Below are 27,478 nucleotides of genomic sequence, written 5' to 3' on the forward strand. Positions count from 1 at the left end.
AATTGGGTACTTTTAACACTACTGGTTAACTTAGCAAAAATAACTTGTTATTATTTTATGTTCAAAGAAACACTGCGCGTGTGCAGTGTTTTATGTTGGTGACGTCTTGATGAAGTAGGGTTAGCTTCGTTTGCACCACCTGAGGGCGACATTCTATCGATCTGATCCTAGCTTAATTGTGGAAGTGACGTTGGTCACAGTTGTGATGATCATCTTTGTGTCAGTTGGATCTGTAAAGCAGGCATGTAGGAATTTATTCTACTGTATCAAATGTATCGTAACACTCATTGCCGTGTAGTTTTACCGTGTGTATTATGATTATATGTATATATAAAAGGGGTTTACTATTGGTTCTGTAATGTTAGGGTTGCATGACAATATTCTTATTGGTGGCAGAATTCCAGCTACTGAGGTTGCTAAGCTAGCATGGCATGCTTTACTTCTGGTTGACTAGCAACCAGGGTTTTTATGTTGAATAAAGAAAGGATATGCTCACTATTAGGATTACATTAAGTAGGGTAAATATGACGGCATGCTGACAATTTAATTTTACAATTCATATTGGTCCTCAGTAGCTCAATTGGTAGAGCATGGCGCTTGTAACGCCAGGGTAGTGTGTTCGATCCCCGGGACCACCCATACGTAAAAATGTATGCACACATGACTAAGTCGCTTTGGTTAAAAGCGTCTGCTAAATGGCATATTATTATTATATTGATATTGCTAGCAGTAGCTTGCTAGCAACTTTTTTGCAACTTTGCTCCCACCACCCCTTTTCTCAGGTAATGGGGTACCTTACGTGGGCACACGTGTCATACATCGGTCTGCCTGCCAGGCATTCGATTGCATAGCCTGCAGAGTAGGCTAGCTACGTTGTCCATTATGGCAACATTTACTTGTCTGTTATTATAATGAAGAAAAGTTGTGTTGTCTACTTAGTGACGTCAATAAACGGTTACCGGTATCACCCAACCATTGACGACTGTTTTTAAAAGACATAACATTGTCATAATGTCTCATAATAAATCTAAAGTTATATAATGAACTACTAATGTCAACATGCAATAATCAGGGGGTGGCAAGGCATATGGGTTCTGACCGGTTATAAGCAGTTCTGACAAGTTTGTCTGTGTTCCTGCAGAGCAGGGTTAGGGTCAATTCCCAAAATATTTTTGAAATTCCAATTAAATTCTTGAATTCACTCATGAAGTGGAGAATTTACGTTGAATTCAGTTCGAATTTCAACAATCTTCAAGTTATTGAATTGGAATTAGACAGTATAGCTAGGCTGTCTGAATAGTGACATGATCAGCCTGAAAGCCTGAGGGATTTACAATTGTGGAATTGTTGGGGATAATATTGAATTGGGAATTAAATTATTGGAATTTACCTAACATTCGAATTGAGAGGAATTGAATTCTCTGAATTCAAAGACTGACCTGGAATTTCAATTGAATTATATGTAATTTACAGGGAGAGGGAATTGACTTAGAATTGAATTTGTGGAATTAACCCAAACCCTGCTGCAGAGAGCGGAGAATGGCGGGCCTGTGGAGATCCTACCAGGCTCTGATGACCAGGCATCCATGGACTGTCCAGATAATCACAGCTGGTAAGAAAACACCAATGATGTATATAAACCCTGGATTGCTGATGTTATGTTTTGGCCAATGAGAGGCTTTGAAGCCACCGGTCAGCCTTATTGGCACTCCTCAGAAAAGCAGTCCTCCATAGGAATGAATGGAATTATACAGTATTACATTTAAATGTTTGAAGAACATGTTTTAGTTATTGTAGTGGGGACAGTAACAGAACTTTCTAAAAAATTATACTTTAAGGAAATATTTGTATATTTTCTCTTCATTTTTTTGGTAGTTTTGCTTGCATAATATGATTTTAAGGTATGCATTAAGATGTCTGTAATAGAATAAACGTGGCAAAAACAAATGTAGTATTAGTAAATGCATTTCTATAGCTTTCAAAATATTTTTACACTGGTGGGGGAGTGCCAAGATGGAGGCGCGGAGGCGTCAAAACAACACCCCATGGGACTCATCTAGTGTGTATATATACAGTTGAAGTCGGAAGTTTACATACACTTAAGTTGGAGTCATTAAAACTCGTTTTTCAACCACTCCACAAATTTCTTGTTAACAAACTATTGTTTTGGCAAGTCGGTTAGGACATCTACTTTGTACATGACACAAGTAAATTTTCCAACAATTGTTTACAGACAGATTATTTCACTTATAATTCAGTATTCACAATTCCAGTGGGTCAGATGTTTACATACACTAAGTTGACTGTGCTTTTAAACAGCTTGGAAAATTCCAGAAAAGGATGTCATGGCTTTAGAAGCTTCTGATAGGCTAATTGACATAATTGGAGTCAATTGTAGGTGTACCTGTGGATGTATTTCAAGGCCTACCTTCAAACTCAGTACCTATTTGCTTGACATCATGGGAAAATCAAAAGAAATCAGCCAAGACCTCAGAAAAAAATTATAGACCTCCACAAGTCTGGTTCATCCTTGGGAGCAATTTCCAAACGCCTGAAGGTACCACGTTCATCTGTACAAACAATAGTACGCAAGTATAAACACCATGGGACCACGCAGCCGTCATACCGCTCAGGAAGGAGACGCGTTCTGTCTCCTAGAGATTAACGTACTTTGGTGCGAAAAGTGCAAATCAATCCCAGAACAACAACAAAGGACCTTATGAAGATGCTGGAGGAAACAGGTACAAAAGTATCTATATCCATAGTAAAACGAGTCCTATATCGACATAACCTGAAAGGCCACACAGCAAGGAAGAAGCCACTGCTCCAAAACCGCCATAAAAAAGCCAGACTACAGTTTGCATCTGCACATGGGAAGAAAGATCGTACTTTTTGGAGAAATGTCCTCTGGTCTGATGAAACAAAAATAGAACTGTTTGGCCATAATGACCATCATTATGTTTGGTGGAAAAAGTGGGGTGCTTGCAAGCCGAAGAACACCATCCCAACCGTGAAGCACGGGGGTGGCAGCATCATGCTATGGGGGTGCTTTGCTGCAGGAGGGACTGGTGCACTTCACAAAATAGATGGCATCATGAGGAAGGAAAATTATGTGGATATATTGAAGCAACATCTCAAGACATCAGTCAGGAAGTTAAAGCTTGGTCGCAAATGGGTCTTCCAAATGGACAATGACCCCAAGCATACTTCCAAAGTTGTGGCAAAATGGCTTAAGGACAACAAAGTCAAGGTATTGGAGTGGCCATCACAAAGCCCTGACCTCAATCCTATAGAACATTTGTGGGCAGAACTGCAAAAGCGTGTGTGAGCAAGGAGGCCTACAAACCTGACTCAGTTACACCAGCACTGTCAGGAGGAATGGGCCAAAATTCACCCAACTTATTGTGGGACGCTTGTGGAAGGCTACCCGAAACGTTTGACCCAAGTAAAACAATTTAAAGGCAACGCTACCAAATACTAATTGAGTCAAACGTTTTGAGAATGACACAAATACGAATTTTCACAAAGTCTGCTGCCTCAGTTTTGATGATGGCAATTTGCATATACTCCAGAATGTCATGAAGAGTGATCAGATGAATAGCAATTAATTGCAAAGTCCCTCTTTGCCATGAAAATGCACTTAATCCCCAAAAAACATTTCCACTGCATTTCAGCCCTGCCACAAAAGGACCAACTGCCATCATGTCAGTGATTCTCTCGTTAACACAGGTGAGAGTGTTGACGAGGACAAGGCTGGAGATCACTCTGTCATGCTGATTGAGTTAGAATAACAGACTGGAAGCTTTAAAAGGAGGGTGGTGCTTGAAATCATTGTTCTTCCTCTGTTAACCATGGTTACCTACAAGGAAACATGTGCCGTCATCATTGCTTTGCACAAAAAGGGCTTCACAGTCAAGGATATTGCTGCTAGTAAGATTGCACCTAAATCAACCATTTATCGGATCATCAAGAACTTCAAGGAAAGAGGTTCAATTGTTGTGAAGAAGGCGTCAGGGCGCCCAAGAAAGTCCAGCAAGTGCCAGGACCGTCTCCTAAAGTTGATTCAGCTGCGGGATTGGGGCACCACCAGTGCAGAGCTTGCTCATGAATGGCAGCAGGCAGGTGCGAGTGCATCTGCACGCACAGTGAGGCGAAGACTTTTGGAGGATGGCCTGGTGTCAAGAAGGGCAGCAAAGAAGCCACTTCTCTCCAGGAAAAACATCAGGGACAGACTGATATTCTGCAAAAGGTACAGGGATTGGACTGCTGAGGACTGGGGTAAAGTCATTTTCTCTGATGAATCCCCTTTCCGATTGTTTGGGGCATCCGGAAAACAACTTGTCCGGAGAAGACAAGGTGAGCGCTACCTTCAGTCCTATGTCATGCCAACAGTAAAGCATCCTGAGACCATTCATGTGTGGGGTTGCTTCTCAGCCAAGGGAGTGGGCTCACTCACAATTTAGCCTAAGAACACAGCCATGAATAAAGAATGGTACCAACACATCCTCCGAGAGCAACTTCTCCCAACCATCCAAGAACAGTTTGGTGACGACCAATGCCTTTTCCAGCATGATGGAGCACCTTGCCATAAGGCAAAAGTGATAACTAAGTGGCTCGGGGAACAAAACATCGAAATAATATTGGGTCCATGGCCAGGAAACTCCCCAGACCTTAATCCCATTGAGAACTTGTGGTCGATCCTCAAGAGGCATGTGGACAAACAAAACCCCACAAATTCGGACAAACTCCAAGCATTGATTATGCAAGAATGGTCTGCCATCAGTCGGGATGTGGCCCAGAAGTTAATTGACAGCATGCCAGGGCGGATTGCAGAGGTCTTGAAAAAGAAGGCTCAACACTGCAAATATTGACTCTTTGCATAAACTTAATGTAATTGTCAGTAAAAGTATTTGACACTTATGGAATGCTTGTAATTATACTTCAGTATACCATAGTAACATCTGAAAAAAATATCTCATAACATTGAAGCAGCGAACTTTGTGAAGACCAATACTTGTCATTCTCAAAAAATTTGACCACAACTGTATGTTAACTTCTGACCCACTGGGAATGTGATGAAAGAAATAAAAGCTGAAGTAAATCATTCTCTCTACTATTATTCTGATATTTCACCTTCTTAAAATAAAGTGGTGATCCTAACTGACCTAAGACAGTGAATTTTTACAAGGATTAAATGTCAGGAATTGTGAAAAACTGAGTTTAAATGTATTTGGCTAAGGTGTATGTAAACTTCCGACTTCAACTGTAAATAATTCGAAAACACCAGCTACACTACAGTAACTACACTATGTCCATTATGCCCCTGGACAGCAAAGCCCCTGGCAAGAGTCCCATAAATTCCCTCAAAAAGAGGAGGCAATTTACCCCAGCATTTTCTCTGAGGCTTTCATCTGATCAGCTTAAACGTTTACAGGTCAAATCAATTAGACTTTTTCTGTCCAAATGTTTACAAATGCCACCCCCATATTCCATGGCTCATGGATGAGAGCTCCTGGTCTGAATGGGGTTGTTCAATTTGTGCTGTACCCTAAAATGGAACCATGTCTGTGTTTTGTAACTATCTGACATATTTCCTGTTGATTCAGTGACAGTGTAGCTTCTGGTGGCAAACATGTTTGTTTTTGACACGTACCCTTACGAAAAAAAGATTGCCGTTAGAGTGCAGTATTACTGCAGTATGCTCTAAATACTGCATCCAAAATACGTTTTTTCTTACTGCAGTAATTTTGCAGTTATTCTGCAATTACTGTGTCCAAAATACCATAGTCTACTGCAGTTACTGCGCTTTCACTGCAGTTTCAAAACTGCAATCTTTTTTGTAAGGGTAGCATTCATCAGAGGAGGAAGCACTGAATATTCAGTGTATCCAGGCAAATACACTGCTCAAAACAATAAAGGGAACACTAAAATAACACATCCTAGATCTGAATGAATGAAATAATCTTATTAAATACTTTTTTCTTTACATAGTTGAATGTGCTGACAACAAAATCACACAAAAATGATCAATGGAAATCAAATGTATCAACCCATGGAGGTCTGGATTTGGAGTCACCCTCAAAATTAAAGTGGAAAACCACACTACAGGCTGATCCAACTTTGATGTAATGTCCTTAAAACAAGTCAAAATGAGGCTCAGTAGTGTGTGTGGCCTCCACGTGCCTGTATGACCTCCCCTACAACGCCTGGGCATGCTCCTGATGAGGTGGCGGATGGTCTCCTGAGGGATCTCCTCCCAGACCTGGACTAAAGCATCCGCCAACTCCTGGACAGTCTGTGGTGCAACGTGGCGTTGGTGGATGGAGCGAGACATGATGTCCCAGATGTGCTCAATTGGATTCAGGTCTGGGGGAACGGGCGGGCCAGTCCATAGCATCAATGCCTTCCTCTTGCAGGAACTGCTGACACACTCCAGCCACATGAGGTCTAGCATTGTCTTGCATTAGGAGGAACCCAGGGCCAACCGCACCAGCATATGGTCTCACAAGGGGTCTGAGGATCTCATCTCGGTACCTAATGGCAGTCAGGCTACCTCTGGCGAGCACATGGAGGGCTGTGCGGCCCCCCAAAGAAATGCCACCCCACACCATGACTGACCCACCGCCAAACCGGTCATGCTGGAGGATGTTGCAGGCAGCAGAACGTTCTCCACGGCGTCTCCAGACTCTGTCACATGTGCTCAGTGTGAACCTTCTTTCATCTGTGAAGAGCACAGGGCGCCAGTGGCGAATTTGCCAATCTTGGTGTTCTCTGGCAAATGCCAAACGTCCTGCACGGTGTTGGGCTGTAAGCACAACCCCCACCTGTGGACGCCGGGCCCTCATACCACCCTCATGGAGTCTGTTTCTGACCGTTTGAGCAGACACATGCACATTTGTGGCCTGCTTGAGGTCATTTTGCAGGGCTCTGGCAGTGCTCCTCCTGCTCCTCCTTGCACAAAGGCGGAGGTAACAGTCCTGCTGCTGGGTTGTTGCCCTCCTACGGCCTCCTCCACGTCTCCTGATGTACTGGCCTGTCTCCTGGTAGCGCCTCCATGCTCTGGACACTTCGCTGACAGACACAGCAAACCTTCTTGCCACAGCTCGCATTGATGTGCCATCCTGGATGAGCTGCACTACCTGAGCCACTTGTGTGGGTTGTAGACTCCGTCTCATGCTACCACTAGAGTGAAAGCACCGCCAGCATTCAAAAGTGACCAAAACATCAGCCAGGAAGCATAGGAACTGAGAAGTGGTCTGTGGTCACCACCTGCAAAACCAGTCCTTTATTGGGGGTGTCTTGCTAATTGCCTATAATTTCCACCTGTTGTCTATTCCATTTGCACAACAGCATGTGAAATGTATTGTCAATCAGTGTTGCATCCTAAGTGGACAGTTTGATTTCACAGAAGTGTGATTGACTTGGAGTTACATTGTGTTGTTTAAGTGTTCACTTTATTTTTTTGAGCAATGTATTACTTAATTGATCTACTGCTGAAGTTTTGTTTTCATAAAGGTGTGGAAATTTCCTTGGCGACATAGGCAAACCATAATGTAGTCCTTTTATGTCGTTTTATGTAGGCTACTCTTACAGAATATAGGTGTTTTTCCTATGACGCTGAAGTGACTCATTAACCAACATTTACATGCCCACACTGTGTGTTTTGTCTGTTAACCAACACAAGATGGCAATGAAGAACAGTCTTTTCGCTACACAGTCTTTACTACCCTCACTAGCCGACTGGTCCTTGAGGCGATGCATATATCAGGGTTAGGTGCCAGCATTGTTTTGATAGCCAATTAAATCAAATCAATATTTGGTCAGACATTTCACCCTGATTTGATAGGAATATTTGTCTGACTCACTCCTCTATAACCTGTGCCTCAGGGGTAGCTAGTGCTGAGCAGTTAACCAAAATGTTTTTAGTTTTTGTTTTTTTAACAACTTTGACCGATGTCTGTTCAATTATTTGAATTACATTTTGTTCGGGTTTTTTATGTGAGCTCAATGGGCACATTGCACAGTTTCTCTAGCGATAAATCAGATCCAGCCTGAACTGTGTGATGTATTAGGGATTTGTAGTTTCCAACAGGCCAATATTCTACATAGTTTTGCGCATAATTAACTACAATGACCACAATCCATTGCGCATCTACTTGTCCGGTCTGTGTTTATTTTACGCCTGCTACAGAGAGCGCAATTGTGAGGAGATATAGAGAGCAGTTGCTTAGCGAGATATCTCTACCTGAAAATACATGATCTAAGTGATTGATAGTTGGTATTTAGCAGTCAAAAGTATACCTTATTTACTTTGAAGAACTACAAAATAGTGATTTTGTCAGACAGCATAGGCAGCAGCTCTATAGAGATAAGATGATGACTTGGATGAAATAATAAAGTTATTAAATAAAACAAATGTAATATACACAACAACTGAAATATTTTATTAAAGTAATGTGAATAAATGATGGTTAATAAGTGATAAGCAGTAATGGACAGACACTACCATCATGGACATTTTATTATTCTGTGTTACAGCATTCAACCCAAATAATCGAAACCGAAATCTAAAACCGTGACTATTTTTTAATATTCGAACTGAAACCGAACCGACCTCAAAAAGCACTAATCGCTCAACACTAGGGGTAGCCGAAGTCTATATTGTCATTGACCTTGTCATTGACCGTGTGAAAAGGCTTTGATATTTTCCCCAAGGCATTTACCTTGGTGTTTCTCCTCTCAGAAGCAAAGCTCTGTCTGTGTGACCAATAACAATGCAAAGAGGAAACGTCAACTGGGTTAAGGGGTTGCAGGCAGGTTAGACATTTATGTAATCAAGATGTCTGACTTGAGTGACTCATCATCTTTGTTTTCACTGGAGAGAGAGAAGGGAGCCACTGGCGTTTGTAAGTACTGTAATGCACAGGAGACGTTCAGAAGACTGAGAGAGGGCACCAGATAAGGAGATAACGTGTGTGTGTGTGTTCAAATTAATGTCTGCTCTGAAAAAGAAAGAGACACTGCAAACACACCTCAACTTTACTGACCTCTGTTTGGCTTAGCTCCAGGTCTGCTTACCTAGCCTGTATGATACATGGAATTTAGTACCTGGCATCAGTCAGTCAGTCAATGGAAGGATGGATCAATGGATGAATGAACGAATAATGAACAAACAACTGAATGAGAAAAGGGAGATCTCAGGACAACAGTGAGCCACGGTAGCAGTAGCTGAATCCCAAAGTCAAGTTGTGAGTATGGATCTTAAGAGGTACTCCTCTTCCCCTCCTACATGGGTGGGACAGGTCAGGCTGGGCTTGCTTCGTCAGCTAAATGCCTCTGAGGGCTCAGTGGGTCCACTCCCTCCCCATTGGAACAACCATCAGGCCCCAGGGGGAAAGCCTGCCAACTCTTCCCCAGATCACTTCACTTAGCCTGGGCCACGTCAATCACCATCAGCCCCATTAGCCTCCAGAGGCCCTGGCTCTCCCTCAAGGACGAGCCCTGGAGCCGCCGCCAGCCAGCCTGCCAAGCTAGCTGACGCTGACATCCGCACTCTCACTTAGGGAGGGGAGAAGAAGCTTGTTGCCGCCCCTTGACTAGCTACCATACCGTGCCTCAGTGGGCATCAGATGGATGCTACATCTAGATAGGGTATTAAAGCTTGGAGGAAATACGTTTTTTTTTATGCACCTTTCCTGTGTGTTTATCACTGAACACTCACATACTGTAGGACCTTACAAAAGAGAAATGGTGGTTGTAAGAGTGTAGGCCTAGGAGCTGGCTGTGTTTAAGGATGAGCTCATATACTTTAGATAAGCCCCTTAAAGGGACAGTTATTACAAATAAAGGTTTACAATGAAGGACAGACACCACTCAGATATGAGTTCATCTGACCTTTAAGTAGTTTGTGTGTGTGTGCTTGCCTTATGTCTCATACTACTGTTAAAGGTTAGTTGTAGAGGCTCCAGTAAAAGCACATGAAAGGTTCAACTCTCTTCCCAGATGTTTTTGCTGGATCGAACTGCCTTTATTAGTTCTACTCTGACATTTTAAGAAAAGGTTAGATCACTGAAAGAGGGCTCCTCTGCCTGTGAAAACAATATTATTAAGGCCCAATGTCCTTTTTAAAACATGTTATTTGGGTGTGGGAGGTAGAGGCTGCCCTGTCAGGTCTGAGCTGACTTCAATTGAAGTTCCCTGCTCAGTGTGCCATACAGGAGCAGCACAACACCTCATCCTCCTGTAGTTGGACCTGGAGGTCCATAGGCTGGGGCTCCACCATGGCCTCATTCCAAACCAATCTAGCCCGATTTCACAACTCCCTCCCTGCAGATCTGAGTGCATAGGGTCCACCGGGTTTTTTCCATGGTTTGATAGGGTGGGGTTTGGAATCAGGCCAACCTTTTCTCTAATGAGTGTGTGTCCCCTGTCCATCCATTTCCCACTGAGGTGTGTCCATTTGTCTCTCTGTCCCTCCCCAGTGTGTGTCCCTCCATTCATTTCCTCCAAATGAGGTGAGGGCCATCTGCCCAAGGCCAGTCAGGTCCACACCACCAAAAACAAATCGTTTTAATTAAACCAGGGCCATTCTCTCTCTTCACACCTTAGCCCCCGCCATGCAGCATTATAATATCACTATGACCAGCCAGGCTAAAAACAGAAGCACGCTAATTCTGTTGCTCTGCCGTCAGTAGTTGGGTGAGCTGTCAGTGTCTCAGCCATGGTCTCCACTCTGTCATGCATCTCTACCACCTAGCCTGGTCATCCTACATCTCTACCACCTAGCCTGGTCGTCCTGCATCTCCACCACCTAGCCTGGTCATCCTACATATCTACCACCTAGCCTGGCCGTCCTGCATCTCTACCGCCTAGCCTGGTCGTCCTGCATCTCTACCACCTAGCCTGGTCATCCTGCATCTCTACCAACTAGCAGAGTCATCCTGCATCTCTACCACCTAGCCTGGTCATCCTACATCTCTACCACCTAGCCTGGTCATCCTACATCTCTACCACCTAGCCTGGTCGTCCTGCATCTCTACCACCTAGCCTGGTCGTCCTGCATCTCTACCACCTAGCCTGGTCGTCCTGCATCTCCACCACCTAGCCTGGTCATCCTACATATCTACCACCTAGCCTGGCCGTCCTGCATCTCTACCACCTAGCCTGGCCGTCCTGCATCTCTACCACCTAGCCTGGCTGTCCTGCATCTCTACCGCCTAGCCTGGCCGTCCTGCATCTCTACCACCTAGCCTGGCCGTCCTGCATCTCTACCGCCTAGCCTGGTCGTCCTGCATCTATATCGCCTAGCCTGGTCGTCCTGCATCTCTACCGCCTAGCCTGGTCGTCCTGCATCTCTACCACCTAGCCTGGTCATCCTGCATCTCTACCAACTAGCAGAGTCATCCTGCATCTCTACCACCTAGCCTGGTCATCCTTCATCTCTACCACCTAGCCTGGTCATCCTTCATCTCTACCACCTAGCCTGGTCATCCTTCATCTCTACCACCTAGCCTGGTCGTCCTGCATCTCTACCACCTAGCCTGGTCATTCTGCATCTCTACCACCTAGCCTGGTCGTCCTTCATCTCTACCACCTAGCCTGGTCATCCTTCATCTCTACCACCTAGCCTGGTCATCCTGCATCTCTACCACCTAGCCTGGTCGTCCTTCATCTCTACCACCTAGCCTGGTCGTCCTTCATCTCTACCACCTAGCCTGGTCATCCTGCATCTCTACCACCTAGCAGGGTCAACCTGCATATTGAACAGGATGCTAATACCTTGACTGGTCACGTCACTCTGACCTTCACACAGGCCATTCCCTGGACCAGCAGAGGGGTGAGGGAAAGCAGAGAGGCAGAGGGGGCGAGACTAGAGAGAGTATCTGTTTTCGAGTTTGGAGCTCCCAAGAGACAGACAGGGGGTGTGGGCAGTGATCAGTGATCTAAGCTCCCATCTCTCCCTCTCTGTAGGGAACAAGAATCACTCTCTCTCCGTGGTATCTCTCTCATCAGAATTTCTGCCCCATTGTTCACAGAGAGGGCTTCTCCGCTCTATTCTTCCTGACAGGTAGCAGCAGTCTACCACACACTCACTCTCTCTCTCTCTCTCTCTCTCACACACACTCACACTCTCTCTCTCCTTTATCTTGGACTTTGCCAAAAGTTGTTTACAAGAATCCCCAATTTCCTTTGACATGAGCCACCATGAAACCAACCATTTCCCCAGGTGCGTAGCTCCTCTCTCTAGTGGTGTATCTGTATGATTGTTCATTAACTGCTGTGTGATAAATGGCATTCATCTGACTCCAGACCTGCCGGTGAGAGAATGTCACAGAGAGGAATGCTTTGATCCTGAAATGGGTTTGTGTTTATATCTAACGAGATACTGACTGACTTTTGTTCAAATCAAATTTTATTTGTCACATGCGCCAAATACAACAGGTGTAGACCTTACCGTGAAATGCTTACTTACAAGCCCTTAACCAACAATGCAGTTCAAGAAATAGAGTTAAGAAAATATTTACTAAATAAACTAAAGTCAAAAATAAAAAGTAATACAAAAAAATAACTATAATGAGGCTATATACAGTCAATGTGTGGGGGGGTACAGGTTAGTCGAGGTAATTTGTACATGTAGGTAGGGGTAAAGTGACTGCATAGATAATAAACAGCGAGTAGCAGCAGTGTAAAAACAAAGGGGGGTTCAATGTAAATAGTCCAGGTGGCCATTTAATTAATTGTTCAGCAGTCTTATGGCTTGGGGGTAGAAGCTGTTAAGGAGCCTTTTGGACCTAGACTTGGCGCTCCAGTACCGCTTGCTGACACCGCCTAGAATATATAGGTCCTGGATGGCAGGAAGCTTGGCCCCAGTGATGTACTGGGCCATACACACTACACTCTGTAGCACCTTACGGTCAGTTGCCATACCAGGCGGTGATGCAACCGGTCAGGATGCTCTCGATGGTGCAGCTGTATAACTTTTTGAGGATCTGTGGACCTATGCCAAATCTTTTCAGTCTCCTGAGGGGGAAAAGGTGTTGTCGTGCCATCTTCACGACTGTCTTGGTGTGTTTGGACCATGATAGTTTGTTGGTGATGTGGACACCAAGGAACTTGAAACTCTCGACCCGCTCCACTACAGCCCTGTCAATGTGAATGGGGGCGTGTTCGGCCCTCCTTTTCCTGTAGTCCACGATCATCTCCTTTGTCTTGATCACATTGAGGGAGAGGTTGTTGACCTGGCACCACATGGCCAGGTCTCTGACCTCCTCCCTATAGGCTGTCTCATCGTTGTCTGTGATCAGGCCTAACTGTTGTGTCGTCAGCAAACTTAATGATAGTGTTGGAGTCGTCCTAGGCCACGCAGTCATGGGTGAACAGGGAGTACAGGAGGGGACTAAGCACGCACCCCTGAGGGGCCCCCGTGTTGAGGATCAGCGTGGCAGATGTGTTGTTGCCTACCCTTACCACCTGGGGGCGGCCCGTCAGGGAAGTCCAGGATCAAGTTGCAGAGGGAGGTGTTTAGTCCCAGGGTCATTAGCTTAGTGATTACCTTTGTGGGCACTATGGTGTTGAACGCTGAGCTGTAGTCAAGGAACAGCATTCTCACATAGGTGTTCCTTTTGTCCAGGTGGGAAAGGGCAGTGTGGAGTGCGATTAAGATTGCGTCATCTGTGGATCTGTTGGGGTGGTATGCGAATTGGAGTGGGTCTAGGGTATCCGGGATGATGGGATTCCCTTTGTTCATGCAGAGAGACCTCGTTTGAGTTGCTTTGTCCCTTTTCATGATTTTCATGATGTCAACAAAGGCAGAACATATTGATCTGAGCCTGTATTGTTTGTTGTACAGAGAATTGATAGAAATGTTTTTCCACTCAGAAGTTTTCTAGCCAGCGATATTGTGGAGAGAGTCATCGTTTTCAGCTTAATTTAGATGTTGTATCTTAACAAGTTAAAAGTCACCGTTTTCACAACTCTTTGTCAAAAATGGAAACACCCCCCGCAAAGAAACCACACTATTTAGCCTGGAAACACTTTCAGCTGTTGCCTGTCTAATTTACATGTCAATGGGTTTCTTTTCATCAGAAACTTTCTTTCTCCCTCAGTCATATTCATCAATGCGTCTCCTAAGTCAGATGTTTGCATCCTCTGCTGTAGATTTCCCATACGAGTCAATCTCCGCAGAGACACGTGAGGCCGTTTTTTTGATTACGCACATATAAATAATGCATATGTATGTTTGTCCCCCCTCCTGCCTGGGTCTGAGGCGAGGTGATCGATGCCCCCAGGCCCAGCCTCTGGGCAGTGGAAGGGAAGGGAACCCGTGACATTTCCAACACATTGGAGGAGACTGCTCCGTCAACCAGATTGGCACTCCCTGTGTGTGTTGACAGGAGGACACGCACACACACCGTACACACACATACACACACAGGACACTGTGATGTCCCACTGAGGCCTTTCTGGCAATGAAATCCATTTCCATCAGTCACTGTGGCCAGTGTGCATTGACTCCTCTCTCTTGTGTGCACTCTCTCTCTCACTAATTGATAAATTACACCCTACTCTTGAAGCCTTTAACTCTCTCTACCAGCTCTCTCTCTCCTGTCTGTCTCTCTCTCTTCTCTCTTTCCTCTATCTCTCTCTGTTTCCCCCCCCTTTTTTTCTCTTTCTCTAGTGAGGATTTATTTACAGAGCATAGAGCTACTGAATGGTTTGACCTATCCTGTGTGACCGGGGCATATACACTTCCAGTCAGTGCGTCAGTCATCCCTACGTGTGGCAGTAAGGTCTCCAAAGACAATTACCTATAGGGCCAGTATGTTTTAGGATGACTCAGTCAGAGCTTTAGGGATGAGACCAGAAGAGAAAGATTCAGTGTTTTGTTTTATTACTTGCGACTCTAAATCATGATAATCAGCGCTTGCTAAATCACCTCAATGGATTTGGAGAGAGAACATAAAATCATCTGATTATACATTTTTAAGATATCAGTTAAGTCACACATCTCTTTGGTTGTGAATGTGTAGGCTAATTGGATCTGAGTGCTTGTATAGAATGCATGTATATTAGTGGCTGTATTGGTTACATTGGCTTAGTGCCTCTATCTAATGATATTAGTATATTAACATATTGGTGACAACCAGGGTTGCAAAAACCCTGTAACTTTTCCAAAATTCCCAGCTTTCCAGAATTCCTGGTTGGAGGATGCCCGGATTTCCCGCTTATTCCCCCGATTCCAGGAATGTTAAAACCAGGATTTCTGGGAAACTTGGGAATTTTGAGAAAGTTACTGGAATTTTGCAACCCTATTGACAAATAATTGAAACCGTAAGAGACTTGTTCACATGAATCTACACAGTGTCACAAAGATATCAGTAATACAATGTACTACAACTGTGTAACATCTTAGCAAGGAGTGGACGTGTGTAGAATAGGACAAATGCCCAGTCAACCATTCCTCTGCTACAGTGTAACTACAGTCTAACTAACCAGTTTATGTAGTGTTTATGAATAGTATATTTTCCTTTATGATATTTATTTATGTCTTACACCCATGGAGATGTATTATAGAATACTGTGTTCTAATTCTATTACTATGGTACACCCATTAAAACAATTATAACAATACAAGGGGTGTATGGTGAGTGATTATTTGTAGGTACATTACGTAAAATAATCATCAGTAGTGACATCTGATGTTATCAGTAAAGCAGAGGCAGGTGTACAGGGGATTAATGGTGAATGGAGGTTGATGTCTTTGAATAGGCTTCAACTGCTTGTTCTGTCGTTAGCACCGTTGCAGGTTGGCATGTGTTGTGATGTCACGAGAGGCTGTGTCCTGGAGGGACGTTACATCCCCCTGAGGGGGCTGCAAACCCAGACAGCTATGGCTCCATCTGCTGGTATGGTCGGGAACTCCACCCCTCTATGGCCAATCTTCCCACGCAGCTGAAACAAATGAGGAGCTGATGAGCTGAAGGTGTGGGAAGTGAAGAGACACAGTCTCCGACCTGGGCTCTCGGGAGGACAAGAGTGCTGCACGTCCACTTCCATGAGGAATATAAGGATTTGGAGATACTTACCTTTGGGAAATACTCACCTTTGGATATATGCACCGGTGGAAATACGTGAGAGACATTTGGAAGGACTTTTTGCTGGGTTGGCCACTAGCTGCAACGTGGACTACAGTAAGGCTGGGGAAAAGTTATCTGAGCGAGTGAGAATTATGATTTTGGATGTGGAAGAGACATCCCTGAACTGTTAACCCTTAAAGAGCCACAAGAGAACAGAATTTTGTTATATTTTCGTTAATTTCCCAAGACCTATAATAAAATCCTTGTGTTGTTTGAACCTTGTCTCCTTGCACTACTTGAGCAATCCCGCTGAAAGCTGTGTAGCCTCTCGTGACGTCACAGATGGTGGAGAATACGGGCACGCTCAAGCGTTAATAGTGCATGTCAGAGGAGGATACCGAAGGTTTGATCACCCAGTTTTCCAAGTTGGCCGTAGGCTCCCCGCCCGACTGAAATGGAGGACATATTGAAAGCCCTTGTTGCTGGCCAGCAAGCCCAGATGCAAGCAAACGTGGCTCTCTTGGAGGAGCAAAAGAAAGCCAACCTTCTGAAGGCAGAGGAATTGCAGTTGCAGAGACAGAGGGTGGTCCAAAATACCCGCCCAATAAAGGCAAGTGACTTTATATCTAAGATGGGAGCTACCGATGACATTGAGGCATACCTGCATGCATTTGAGGCCACGGCCACTAGGGAAGCCTGGCCCAAGCAACAGTGGGTTGGTCTGTTAGCCCCCTTTCTAACCGGGGAATCGCTGAATGCTGTCCGGGACCTGGGCCCTGACCAGGTTACTGACTATGATGCCCTGAAGTCTGAGATCCTCAGCAGATATGGACTCACAAAGTTTGGTATGGCCCAGCGCTTTCACAGCTGGACCTTCCAACCAGACCAACCTCCTCGGGCGCAGATGCATGAACTTGTCCGAATCGCAAGGAAATGGCTGGATCCGCAGAGGAATACAGCAGCGGCGGTGGTGGAGGCCGTTGTGGTGGATCGTTACCTCACGCGCCCTGCCTTATGAGGCAAAACGGTTCATCAGTCAACAGGCCTTGACCACGGCTGATCTGACCGTGGAAGCCGTGGAAAAGTACCAGGCCACAGCGGAGATGCTGAATGCTTCCCGAAAAGACCCCAGGAGTGCGGCCCCACCACAAATGGGAAGAACCCGTCCAAAGGACTCCAAGGTCTCGAACCCAGCCACGTCAGGACTTATCCCGGCTCCAGGGGGAGCCAGAAACCAGGCGGGTCCAAGAAGAGTACACCAGGAGGGGGAAACTCGACAGTGTTACCGGTGTGGGGAGATGGGACATATCTCCTGGCAGTGTGGGAAACCAGCCGATGAACCTATGCCCACTGCGGAGTCCTCCAGCGCAGCACCCACACACCGTTTTGCCTCGCTCTTGGGAGTCGTAGATGGCGGCCCAGATCGACCCCCCACCTGCCCGGTAACTGTGAATCACCATGATGTGGAGGCCTTACTGGATTCTGGTAGCCGGGCCACCCTGGTGCGTAAGGATTTGGTGGGCCCAACGTGTCTGACCCCGGGGAAAGTCCTCCCAGTTTCCTGTGTCCATGGGGACACCAGAGAATACCCCATTACTGAACTTACAATGACCAGCACACGGGGAACCATACACACGACGGCGGGGGTGGTTGATTCCCTCCCCGTCCCTGTCCTAATTGGACGAGACTGCCCAGCCTTTTACCCACTCTGGAGAGAGTCTCAGGAGAGGATAACCCGAGTACCTCGGAAACGGAGAGGCAAGACTCATCCTGGGAAGGCTCCGGTGCAATCCTCCGAATTACTCACTCCCGCCCGGGCTCGGATAGGGATGGCAGGTGCCCAGACCGACACAGAGACGGAGCTACAGAATCTGGACAAAGAACTGTCTGGTCTGAAGGGGACCGCTGAGAGGTATCGTTTGTTAAAGCAACAGTTAGACATGAAGACAGAAGAGTTAGATATCCTCCAGGCTAAACTCCAACAGAGCTCCTTCCCTAAGCAACAGGAGGAGCTGGAGAGGCTGCGCAGGACCATCGAGGAGTGTGAGGAGACCCCTGCGCAGTAGTAAGGAGGTCCAGAAGAAGGCAGAGGAGAAGTACAAGGTGTTGGAGAACAAGATGAAGAATGCGGAGGCAGAGAGAGAGAAGGAACTGAAAGCTGCTCAACAGAAGCTAAACTCTGCTAAAACCAAGGCTGATGCGTTCAGTAAGAAACTCAAGGAGAGACAACAGGAGGCTGAGTCCCTGGTCCTAGAGGTGGAGGAGTTGAAGAGAGAGCAGGCTGGCAAGCACCACGGCAATGCGGACGCCCTCTCCCGGCGTGATGCCTTCTTCGCTGCCTTTACCCGACGAGGACGTCGGTCCCGAGGAGGGGATGTGTGATGTCACGAGAGGCTGTGTCCTGGAGGGACGTTACATCCCCTGAGGGGGCTGCAAACCCAGACAGCTATGGCTCCATCTGCTGGTATGGTCGGGAACTCCACCCCTCTATGGCCAATCTTCCCACGCAGCTGAAACAAATGAGGAGCTGATGAGCTGAAGGTGTGGGAAGTGAAGAGACACAGTCTCCGACCTGGGCTCTCGGGAGGACAAGAGTGCTGCACGTCCACTTCCATGAGGAATATAAGGATTTGGAGATACTTACCTTTGGGAAATACTCACCTTTGGATATATGCACCGGTGGAAATACGTGAGAGACATTTGGAAGGACTTTTTGCTGGGTTGGCCACTAGCTGCAACGTGGACTACAGTAAGGCTGGGGAAAAGTTATCTGAGCGAGTGAGAATTATGATTTTGGATGTGGAAGAGACATCCCTGAACTGTTAACCCTTAAAGAGCCACAAGAGAACAGAATTTTGTTATATTTTCGTTAATTTCCCAAGACCTATAATAAAATCCTTGTGTTGTTTGAACCTTGTCTCCTTGCACTACTTGAGCAATCCCGCTGAAAGCTGTGTAGCCTCTCGTGACGTCACAGTGTCTAAGCACGTGCCCGCTGGGCGCTGGCACAGAGCAGCAGATGACCGCATCCCAATGATCTTCCCTGTTCTTTCTCCACCCCTTCTCTCTCACTTCCTCTAACCTCTCCCTCCCTCTTTTCTCTTCCTCTCCTCAAGGCACGCTGGTGGGGGTGGGTGATGTCATCTCCCAGCAGGTGCTTGAGAGGCGGGGTCTAGCCAATCACAATGTGACACGGACGGCCAAGATGATGAGCATCGGATTCTTCTTTGTCGTGAGTCCTCCTTCCTCTCTTTTATCTCACTGTCTCACCTCACATGACTGGTTAGTGTCAGTGTATCAGTCTTTACCACACATGCACATTGGGTTGCTCACACACACACAAGGGAGAGGAGGTTTGTAGGGAGTGGTTCATGTGCTGTCACAAACACTCCATTGGCCAGCTGTTAAAGGAAAACAGCTCTGCGACTGTGCGTCAATAGCAGCCACAAGTAGGTATGAGTAGGTCTCTGAAGGAGTGAGAGAACAGCTGGGTAGCGTGGGCAGGCCACTCAAGGCCAGGCCACAGCACCAAGGCTCCTGGACACGCCACACACAGATGTTCCCTCTGACACACTCCTTCACACAGACTCAGTGAGATGGCTTTGGCAGTGGCACTCTACAGAGAGCTGAGAAACTCTGTTGTCGTGACTCACCATAGTCGGTGTGTGTGCATGCGAGTTTGTATGTGGCCATCGGCCCAGTCACTGACCACCCTCTGTGTGACATCACTGGACAGAGCAGGGAGAGTGAGTGCAGAACGTCACCTAGAAATAAAATGGTTTTGTTTTTCCTCATTGTTACATAGGCAAAGAGTATTTATCATTGTAATCTTCTTATGTTCGTTCATTTAATATTATATTGTTCTTGTGCCTTGTGTAACACTGACAGGAGACAAACACTGTCTACACAGTTATGTAAAAGTAAAGCTATAACACAAGATGACTTACAGATCTGAAAGAGGTGCTGTGGTTGACTATGTTGTCTCACATATTTGTTTCCAGAATGTTCCGAAAGCAATAACATTTTTCATGATTGCTTCCTGATGTTACCCAATCCGTTTTTTAAATGATGAATCTGTGTGAAGTATCCTGATGGTCCTGTTTTCAACCCCAGGGTCCTGTAATAGGTGGATGGTACAAGGTTCTGGACAAGCTGGTCACTGGGGGGACCAAAAGTGCTGCCATGAAGAAAATGCTTGTCGATCAGGTGAGAGGGGCATCTGGGCGGCTGCATTTTATATGTTCATTTTCAATAAAAAACGAAAACAACTTCAGTACCACCAGCCAGTTGACATGAATAGATAATCTAACATGGTTTATATTACTTTAGGTAAGTTCTCTAATGGTTTGGTCATTATCCCTTGCAAGACTCCTTTACGCACAAACCAAATAACAACAAACATTCTAAATATGAGTGGACCACAGGTGAAGGTGCCCTCAGAAGTGCCTGTCGCTGTGGTGCCAGCCAGAGCTGAGTGAATAGGTGTAACACGCATCCCACGTTCCCACGTTTACCCCTGGAGGGAGGGTGAAGCCCCCCTCAGCGCGTGTCAACTAATCCTTGCATTGACAGGTGGGGGAACAAGGCCTGCTTGTATAATACGCTGCTAACATGATTTGGGGTCTGTGAATGCACAGGAAGAGAGAGGACAATGAGAGGCGAGCGCAGCACGGCCCTCTCCTGGAGGAGGGATTAGTGTACACTCTGAAGGATGCACGCTCTCCTTTCACAGCATTGCTATTTTCACACACAACTTCCACAAAACAGGGATTCCAGGGCTAATTTTAGATCCTAAAGACCCATTTCTGTTACAATGTCCTGTCAATGTTACCATATATAACACATTGTGGAGGGAGGGGGAGTTGATGTTGGTGGTCCTTGTCTAAATGAAGTTCATTAGTAGTCGTACGTCAGGTGGTGAAACTGGCCAAAGCTTTACCTGGGGAGTCCTAACCACAGTGATGAATCTCCCTTTATTACAGTCACTGAGCTGTAAAGCTGGCTGGTGTTAAGAAACAAGGTCTTCCCTGACTTAGATGACTTTCAGTGTTCTGAAAGAAGGGTAAGATTAGGTAGGGGAGGGAATGGCCGGCAGGGAGGTAGCTCAGTTGGTAGAGCATGGCGTTTGCAATGCCAGGGTTGTGGGTTCGATTCCCACGGGGGGCCAGTATGAAAAAAATTATAATAATGTATGCACTAACTGTAAGTCGCTCTGGATAAGAGCGTGTAAATGTAATTAGCTGGCAGGGTTTTACGAGCACTTCAAATAAATTAAAAGGAATTTCTCCCTCTCTTTATTATACAACAGCTCAAAGTGGGATCCTCAAGTTTGCTAACAACATAATTGCTCACAACATAGGTTATACAAGTAAGACATTGTATAACTGCTGCCCAAGTGACCATGATGTTGATTTGATCAACGTTGCATCAAATATCAATACAAATCTACAGGGTGAGGGTCTGTGTTTTAGTAACGCAACAGGTAAATTGCCATTTTTACTTCTGTAAATGATACGTGTTATGACACCATTTGGCTTTTATGTACAACCTTGTAGAGGTAACAACAGCCTACATGTGCTCTACTTTCAGGGCCCATCATAATTACTGCAATTATCCAATTTTCTTTTGAAACCTTGTAATAGTGGCCAGTGTGCATCATTATATGTATGCATCATGCCCATGAAAAAGTAAGATTCCATTAAAAGCCACTGAGCATTTTTCCCACAAATGTTTCACACACGTCCACATTTATATCAACATGTATATTCACACACACATACACACAGATGGATAAACAGTGTTTGTTCTTGTCATGTATCAACAGGTGGGCTTTGCTCCGTGTTTCCTGTGTGCCTTCCTGGGGATCTCTGGAACTTTGAATGGACTGACTGTGGAGGAGAATGTTGCCAAGCTCAAGAGGGTAAGGCTCATCTCAGCATGACTTTCCCCCACAGTTTTTAATTAAACTTACATTAAACCTCAAAGAATAAGATCATTAAAAAAAACATATAAAATCTAATCTAATTGTATTTGTCACATGCGCCATGAAATGCTTACTTACAAGCCCTTAACCAACAAGTTTGAGAAATTGTTAAGAAAATATTTACTAAATAAACTAAAGTAAAAAATAAAATAAAAGGTAACACAATAAAATAACAATAACAAGACTATATACGGGGGGTGGCGGTTCCAAGTCAATGTGCGGGGGTACAGGTTAGTCGAGGTAATTTGTACATGTAGGTAGGGGTAAAGTGACTATGCATAGATAATAAACAGCGAGTAGCAGCAGTGTAAAATCAAAGGGGGGTTCAATGTAAATAGTCCGGGTGGCCATTTGATTAATTGTTCAGCAGTCTTATGGCTTGGGGTAGAAGCTATTAAGGAGCCTTTTGGACCTAGACTTGGCACTCCGATACCGCTTGCTGTGCGGTAGCAGAGAGAACAGTCTATGACTTGGGTGACTGGAGTCTTTGACAATTGTTAGGGCCTTCCTCTGACACCGCTTAGTATGGAGGTCCTGGGTGGCAGGAAGCTTGGCCCCAGTGATGTACTGGGCCGTACGCACTACCCTCTGTAGCGCCTTACGGTCGGATGCCGAGCAGTTGCCATACCAGGCGGTGATGCAACCGGTCAGGATGCTTTCGATGGTGCAGCTGTAGAACTTTTTGAGGATCTGGGGACCCATGCCAAATCTTTTCAGTCTCCTGAGGGGGAAAAGGTGTTGTCGTGTCCTCTTCACGACTGCCTTGGTGTGTTTGGACCATGATAGTTTTTTGGTGATGTGGACACCAAGGAACTTGAAACTCTCGACCCGCTCCACTACAGCCCCGTCGATGTTAATTGAGGCCTGTTCGGCCCTCCTTTTCCTGTAGTCCACGATCATCTCCTTTGTCTTGCTCACATTGAGGGAGAGGTTGTTGTCCTGGCACCACATGGCCAGGTCTCTGACCTCCTCCCTATAGGCTGTCTCATCGTTGTCTGTGATCAGGCCTAACACTGTTGTGTCGTCAGCAAACTTAATGATAGTGTTGGAGTCGTCCTAGGCCACGCAGTCGTGGGTGAACAGGGAGTACAGGAGGGGACTAAGCACGCATCCCTGAGGGGCACCGTGTTGAGGGAGCACCTGGTGGCGGCCCATCAGAAAGTCCAGGATCCAGTTGCAGAGGGAGGTGTTTAGTCCCGGGGTCATTAGCTTAGTGATGAGCTTTGTGGGCACTCTGGTGTTGAACGCTGAGCTGTAGTCAATGAACAGCATTCTCACATAGGTGTTCCTTTTTGTCCAGGTGGGAAAGGGCAGTGTGGAGTGCGATGGAGATTGCGTCATGTGTGGATCTGTTGGGGTGGTATGCGAATTGGGGTGGGTCTAGGGTTTCCGGGATGATGGTGTTGATGTGAGCCATGACCAGCCTTTCAAAGCACTTCATGGCTACCGACGTGAGTGCTACGGGGCGGTAGTCATTTAGGCACGTTACCTTCGCTTTCTTGGGCACATGGACTATGGTGGTCTGCTTGAAACATGTAGGTATTACAGACTCGGTCAGGGAGAGGTTGAAAATGTCAGTGAAGACACTTGCCAGTTGGTCCACGCATGCTCTGAGTACATGTCCTGGTAATCCGTCTGGCCCCACGGCCTTGTGAATGTTGACCTGTTTAAAGGTCTTGCTCACATCTGCTACGGAGAGCGTGATCACACAATCGTCCGGAACAGCTGGTGCTCTCATGCATGCTTCAGTGTTGCTTGCCTCGAAGCGAGCATAAAAGGCATTTAGCTCGTCTGGTAGGCTTGCGTCACTGGGCAGCTCGCGGCTAGGGAGAGCTTTGTATGTAGAGTGAAGGTGGTCTAGAGTTTATTTTCCTCTGGTTGCACATGTGACATGCTGGTAGAAATTAGGTAAAACGGATTTCAATTAGCCTGCATTAAAGTCCTCGGCCACTAGGAGTGTCAACTTCTGGATGAGCATTTTCTTGTTTGCTTATGGCCTTATACAGCTCGTTGAGTGCGGTCTTAGTGCCAGCATCGGTTTGCGGTGGTAAATAGACGGCTACGAGTAATATAGATGAAAACTCTCTTGGTAGATAGTGTGGTCTACAGCTTATCATGAGGTACTCTACCTCAGGCGAGCAATACCTCGAGATGTCTTTAATATTAGACATCGTGCACCAGCTGTTATTGACAAATAGACACACACCCCAACCCCTCGACTTACCAGACGTAGCTGCTCTGTCCTGCGAATGCACGGAAAACCCAGCCAGCTCTATATTATCTGTGTCGTCGTTCAGCCACGACTCGGTGAAACATAAGATATTACAGTAGGATAGTCTCAATCGTAGATCATCCAGTTTATTTTCCAGTGATTGCACGTTGGCCAATAGAACGGATGGTAGAGGCAGTTTACCCACTCGCCGATGAATTCTCACAAGGCACCCCGACCTCCGCCCCCTGTATTTCTGTATTTTCTTCATGCGAATGATGAGGATTTGGGCCTGGTCTCGGGGAAGCAGTATATTCTTCGCGTCGGACTCATAAAGAACAAATCTTTGTCCAGTTCGAGGTGAGTAATCGCTGTTCTGATGTCCAGAAGCTCTTTTCGGTCATAAGAGACGGTAGCAGCAACATTATGTACAAAATTAGTTACAAACAATGCGTAAAAACAAACAAAATAGCACAGTTGGTTAGGAGCCCATAAATATATTAAGCATGAGTCCAGATATTATAGAAATGTACACATGGTCTTGAAAGAGACGTGTGTAGCGTTGGCCTTGGAGCCCAGGGACTGTAGTACCCTCTGTAGGACCCCCCTGTAGTACCCTCTGTAGGACCCCCCTGTAGTACCCTCTGTAGGACCCCCCTGTAGTACCCTCTGTAGGACCCCCCTGTAGTACCCTCTGTAGGACCCCCCTGTAGCTCCCAAACGGAGCTGAGGCGTCCTGTGGAACTCCTTTCCTCTCCTCCTCTGTGTTCTCCAGGAAACTAACAGTGACCCCCATCTCTGACCCAGTTTAATTAGAAGCTATTTCCTCTCATGGAGGGGCGGAATGGAGGGAAGGAGGGTTGAAATAGCGGCGGGTGACTCATGTCTTAGATAAGGGGGGTGTGTGTGTAACAGGGGTGTTCGTCCACCGCTCCCTTCCGCTCGCTCGGCGGACCATAAATTATTTATGCAAGGAAGGCGCTTGAGTTAAAATGAGGCCGAAAGGGCAGTCACCGAAATGTCAGAAAAGACAGAAAACAAATGGCAAATGTCCTCATTAGGCCAGACTGTGATGTAAAATAGATGTGAGGTGAAAGGCATTAACATGACCACACCTTCCTCAACTAAAGTCAGGCTGAACTTGGTCTGGTGCCACAGACAGAAATTACTAGTTTGAATGGACTAGTCCTCAGCCCTGCTCTTCATTAGCTAGTGACAGGCCGCTCACATCTCAATCACAACACAAGCCCAACTATGACTTCACTTCACCTCATTTTATAGTGTGGGTCAAGCTTTCCCCCGAGACCACTTGGTTATTCATGTATCTCTTTATAACAATCACTCTGATGCTACAGTATCTCCCTCCCTCCTTTATGAGAGGATGAATGGGATAGAGACGTGGGGGTCGGAGACGCCCATTTTGAGTGCTGCCATTCTCCTACACATGCCCTCATTGGTCAGTTGCTTCACTCCACGCTGCTGGATGCTGATACTGAAGGTCAAGTGCACACTACCTAGTGGGAAAACAAAGATTAGTGCTAACGACTTGTCTGCCTATTAGCGTTTTCATTACGCAACAGTTTGATGCCGTTATGACATTCTAGAGCTCAGTGTGTCATAATTAAGGGAAAAGATGGTGAGTGCTGGCCAAACTGTTCCATGACCACAGGACTGCAGCCTCTTGAGCTCAAATAAGTTGGTTGTCTCTTCAGCCCTAGACAACGAACGAAAGACGTCGCTCTCCAAATGAGGACGGATTTTGGTGACGTCATTGTGTGTCTCTGACGTTGTAGCCCTGCAGTGTTTTCACCCCATGTGGCCAACGCCTTGTTTGCTAGAAATTAGAAACTGTTACGCCCCAGAAAACCAACAAAGACAGACAACATTTCTGGGAACATTGGCTTATTTTATACATCCAGTCTTGCCCAATAAAGACAATATTACCAAAAAAATAATGAAATCCAGCCAATCTTGCTGCCTGTTGACCTTTAGTGAAATGGGCCAGGCTAAGTAAGGGTGCTGGCTGTTCCATATGTCTGGTTGTTTTATATGCCATGTGATGTGAGGGAGCAGGACACGGCACTGACCCACAGTTGTTAACTTTAGACTATGGTGTTTTGCTGCTTTTGAGTGTCACCTGTCACTGTCTGTGACTGTCCCAGAGGAGGGCCAACACATACTGTAACCCCTCACAGCCTGAGTGACAGCCCCTACCCACCTGGTCAGGGTCAGAGTTCAACACAGGTGTGAACTGGAGGTAGGCACCCATGTGAGGGAGGGTTAGTGTCAGAAGTTTAGATGTTTCTACTAGAAATTCACCGTCATTAATATAAATAAACATAAAGGTCTCTATGTCTCTTGTTCTCTGCAGGACTATACAGATGCTTTGATCTCAAATTACTACGTAAGTTCTAAGCTTCACATATTACTTACGGTATGAACCACTCTGCAATGTTTCATCAATGTGTTCCGCTCTTTTTCAGCTATGGCCTCCAGTCCAGATTGCCAACTTCTATTTCATCCCACTGCACCACAGGTAAGTAAGGCCCAGGGATGGTTTAGTGACGTCAATGTTATCCTTATGGATATTCGGTATGTCAATTTATACTCGGAAATATTGATTTATTAATTCAGCTGTGATGCCTGAATGGAATTCTGATGTTAGTACGGAACTCTTGTCTTGCAGATTGGCTGTGGTCCAGATTGTAGCTGTCGCCTGGAATTCCTACTTGTCTTGGAAAGCCAATAAGATGTAATGGATGTTTCAGGTCCCGCCCTACCTCACACATAGGACTATTAATGAGACTTTTACACCCATAAATCGTGTCATAAACTGAATTCAGAAAGCTGTGAATCCCACACTAAGATGGTGGTCAGGAACAAATGGTTAACAAACTATGAAATACTGCATAGTGGACGATTTTTTTGAAAGTTTGTCACACCTACACACCTACTGTGACGAGTACTGAGGATACGAAGAGGCAGGACGCAGACTCAGGAATCAACAAGGTAAAGGTTTACTTAACAATGAGAAAGAGAATAACAAGGAGCGAGTAAACGACACGACGCTAACAATTACACACAACAATGACTGAACAGTCCAGGGCTTTATAGTGGTGGTGATGAGATGATGAGATGCAGGTGCGCTGGAGGTGATTAGGGTGCGTTGGGTTTCCATTCCTGTGTTGCCGAGGTGCTGAGCTCAGACCT

General features: G+C 45.9%; 1 protein-coding gene across 2 annotated transcripts; it reads left to right on the top strand.

Annotated features, from left to right (window-relative positions):
* On the top strand, nucleotides 1–27,261 carry LOC121552450 (protein Mpv17). 2 transcript variants are annotated; one of them, XM_041865385.2, is made up of 8 exons: nucleotides 5–241; nucleotides 1,530–1,612; nucleotides 19,193–19,308; nucleotides 20,190–20,282; nucleotides 21,901–21,996; nucleotides 26,640–26,672; nucleotides 26,752–26,804; nucleotides 26,955–27,261. In XM_041865385.2, the coding sequence occupies exons 2-8, from the start codon at nucleotides 1,540–1,542 to the stop codon at nucleotides 27,022–27,024; spliced, it is 534 nt and encodes a 177-aa protein (XP_041721319.1). In that variant the 5' UTR covers nucleotides 5–241; nucleotides 1,530–1,539; the 3' UTR covers nucleotides 27,025–27,261. The 2 variants fall into 2 exon arrangements, with proteins under 2 accessions (XP_041721321.1, XP_041721319.1); XM_041865387.2 differs by lacking the exon at nucleotides 26,640–26,672 and having other exon boundaries at nucleotides 1–241.
* The last annotated feature ends 217 nt before the right edge of the window (nucleotides 27,262–27,478 follow it).

This window comes from Coregonus clupeaformis, chromosome 36 (genome assembly GCF_020615455.1).
Source record: "Coregonus clupeaformis isolate EN_2021a chromosome 36, ASM2061545v1, whole genome shotgun sequence".
NCBI lineage: Eukaryota > Metazoa > Chordata > Actinopteri > Salmoniformes > Salmonidae > Coregonus > Coregonus clupeaformis.

Bases quoted from the DNA above. Each gene is read 5' to 3' on its own strand.
- LOC121552450 (XM_041865385.2), top strand. From the start codon at position 1,540: ATGGCGGGCCTGTGGAGATCCTACCAGGCTCTGATGACCAGGCATCCA. The intron at 19,309-20,189 runs GTGAGTCCTCCT...TTTCAACCCCAG, and splicing joins GCATCGGATTCTTCTTTGTC to GGTCCTGTAATAGGTGGATG. The intron at 26,805-26,954 runs GTAAGTAAGGCC...CTTGTCTTGCAG, and splicing joins TTCATCCCACTGCACCACAG to ATTGGCTGTGGTCCAGATTG.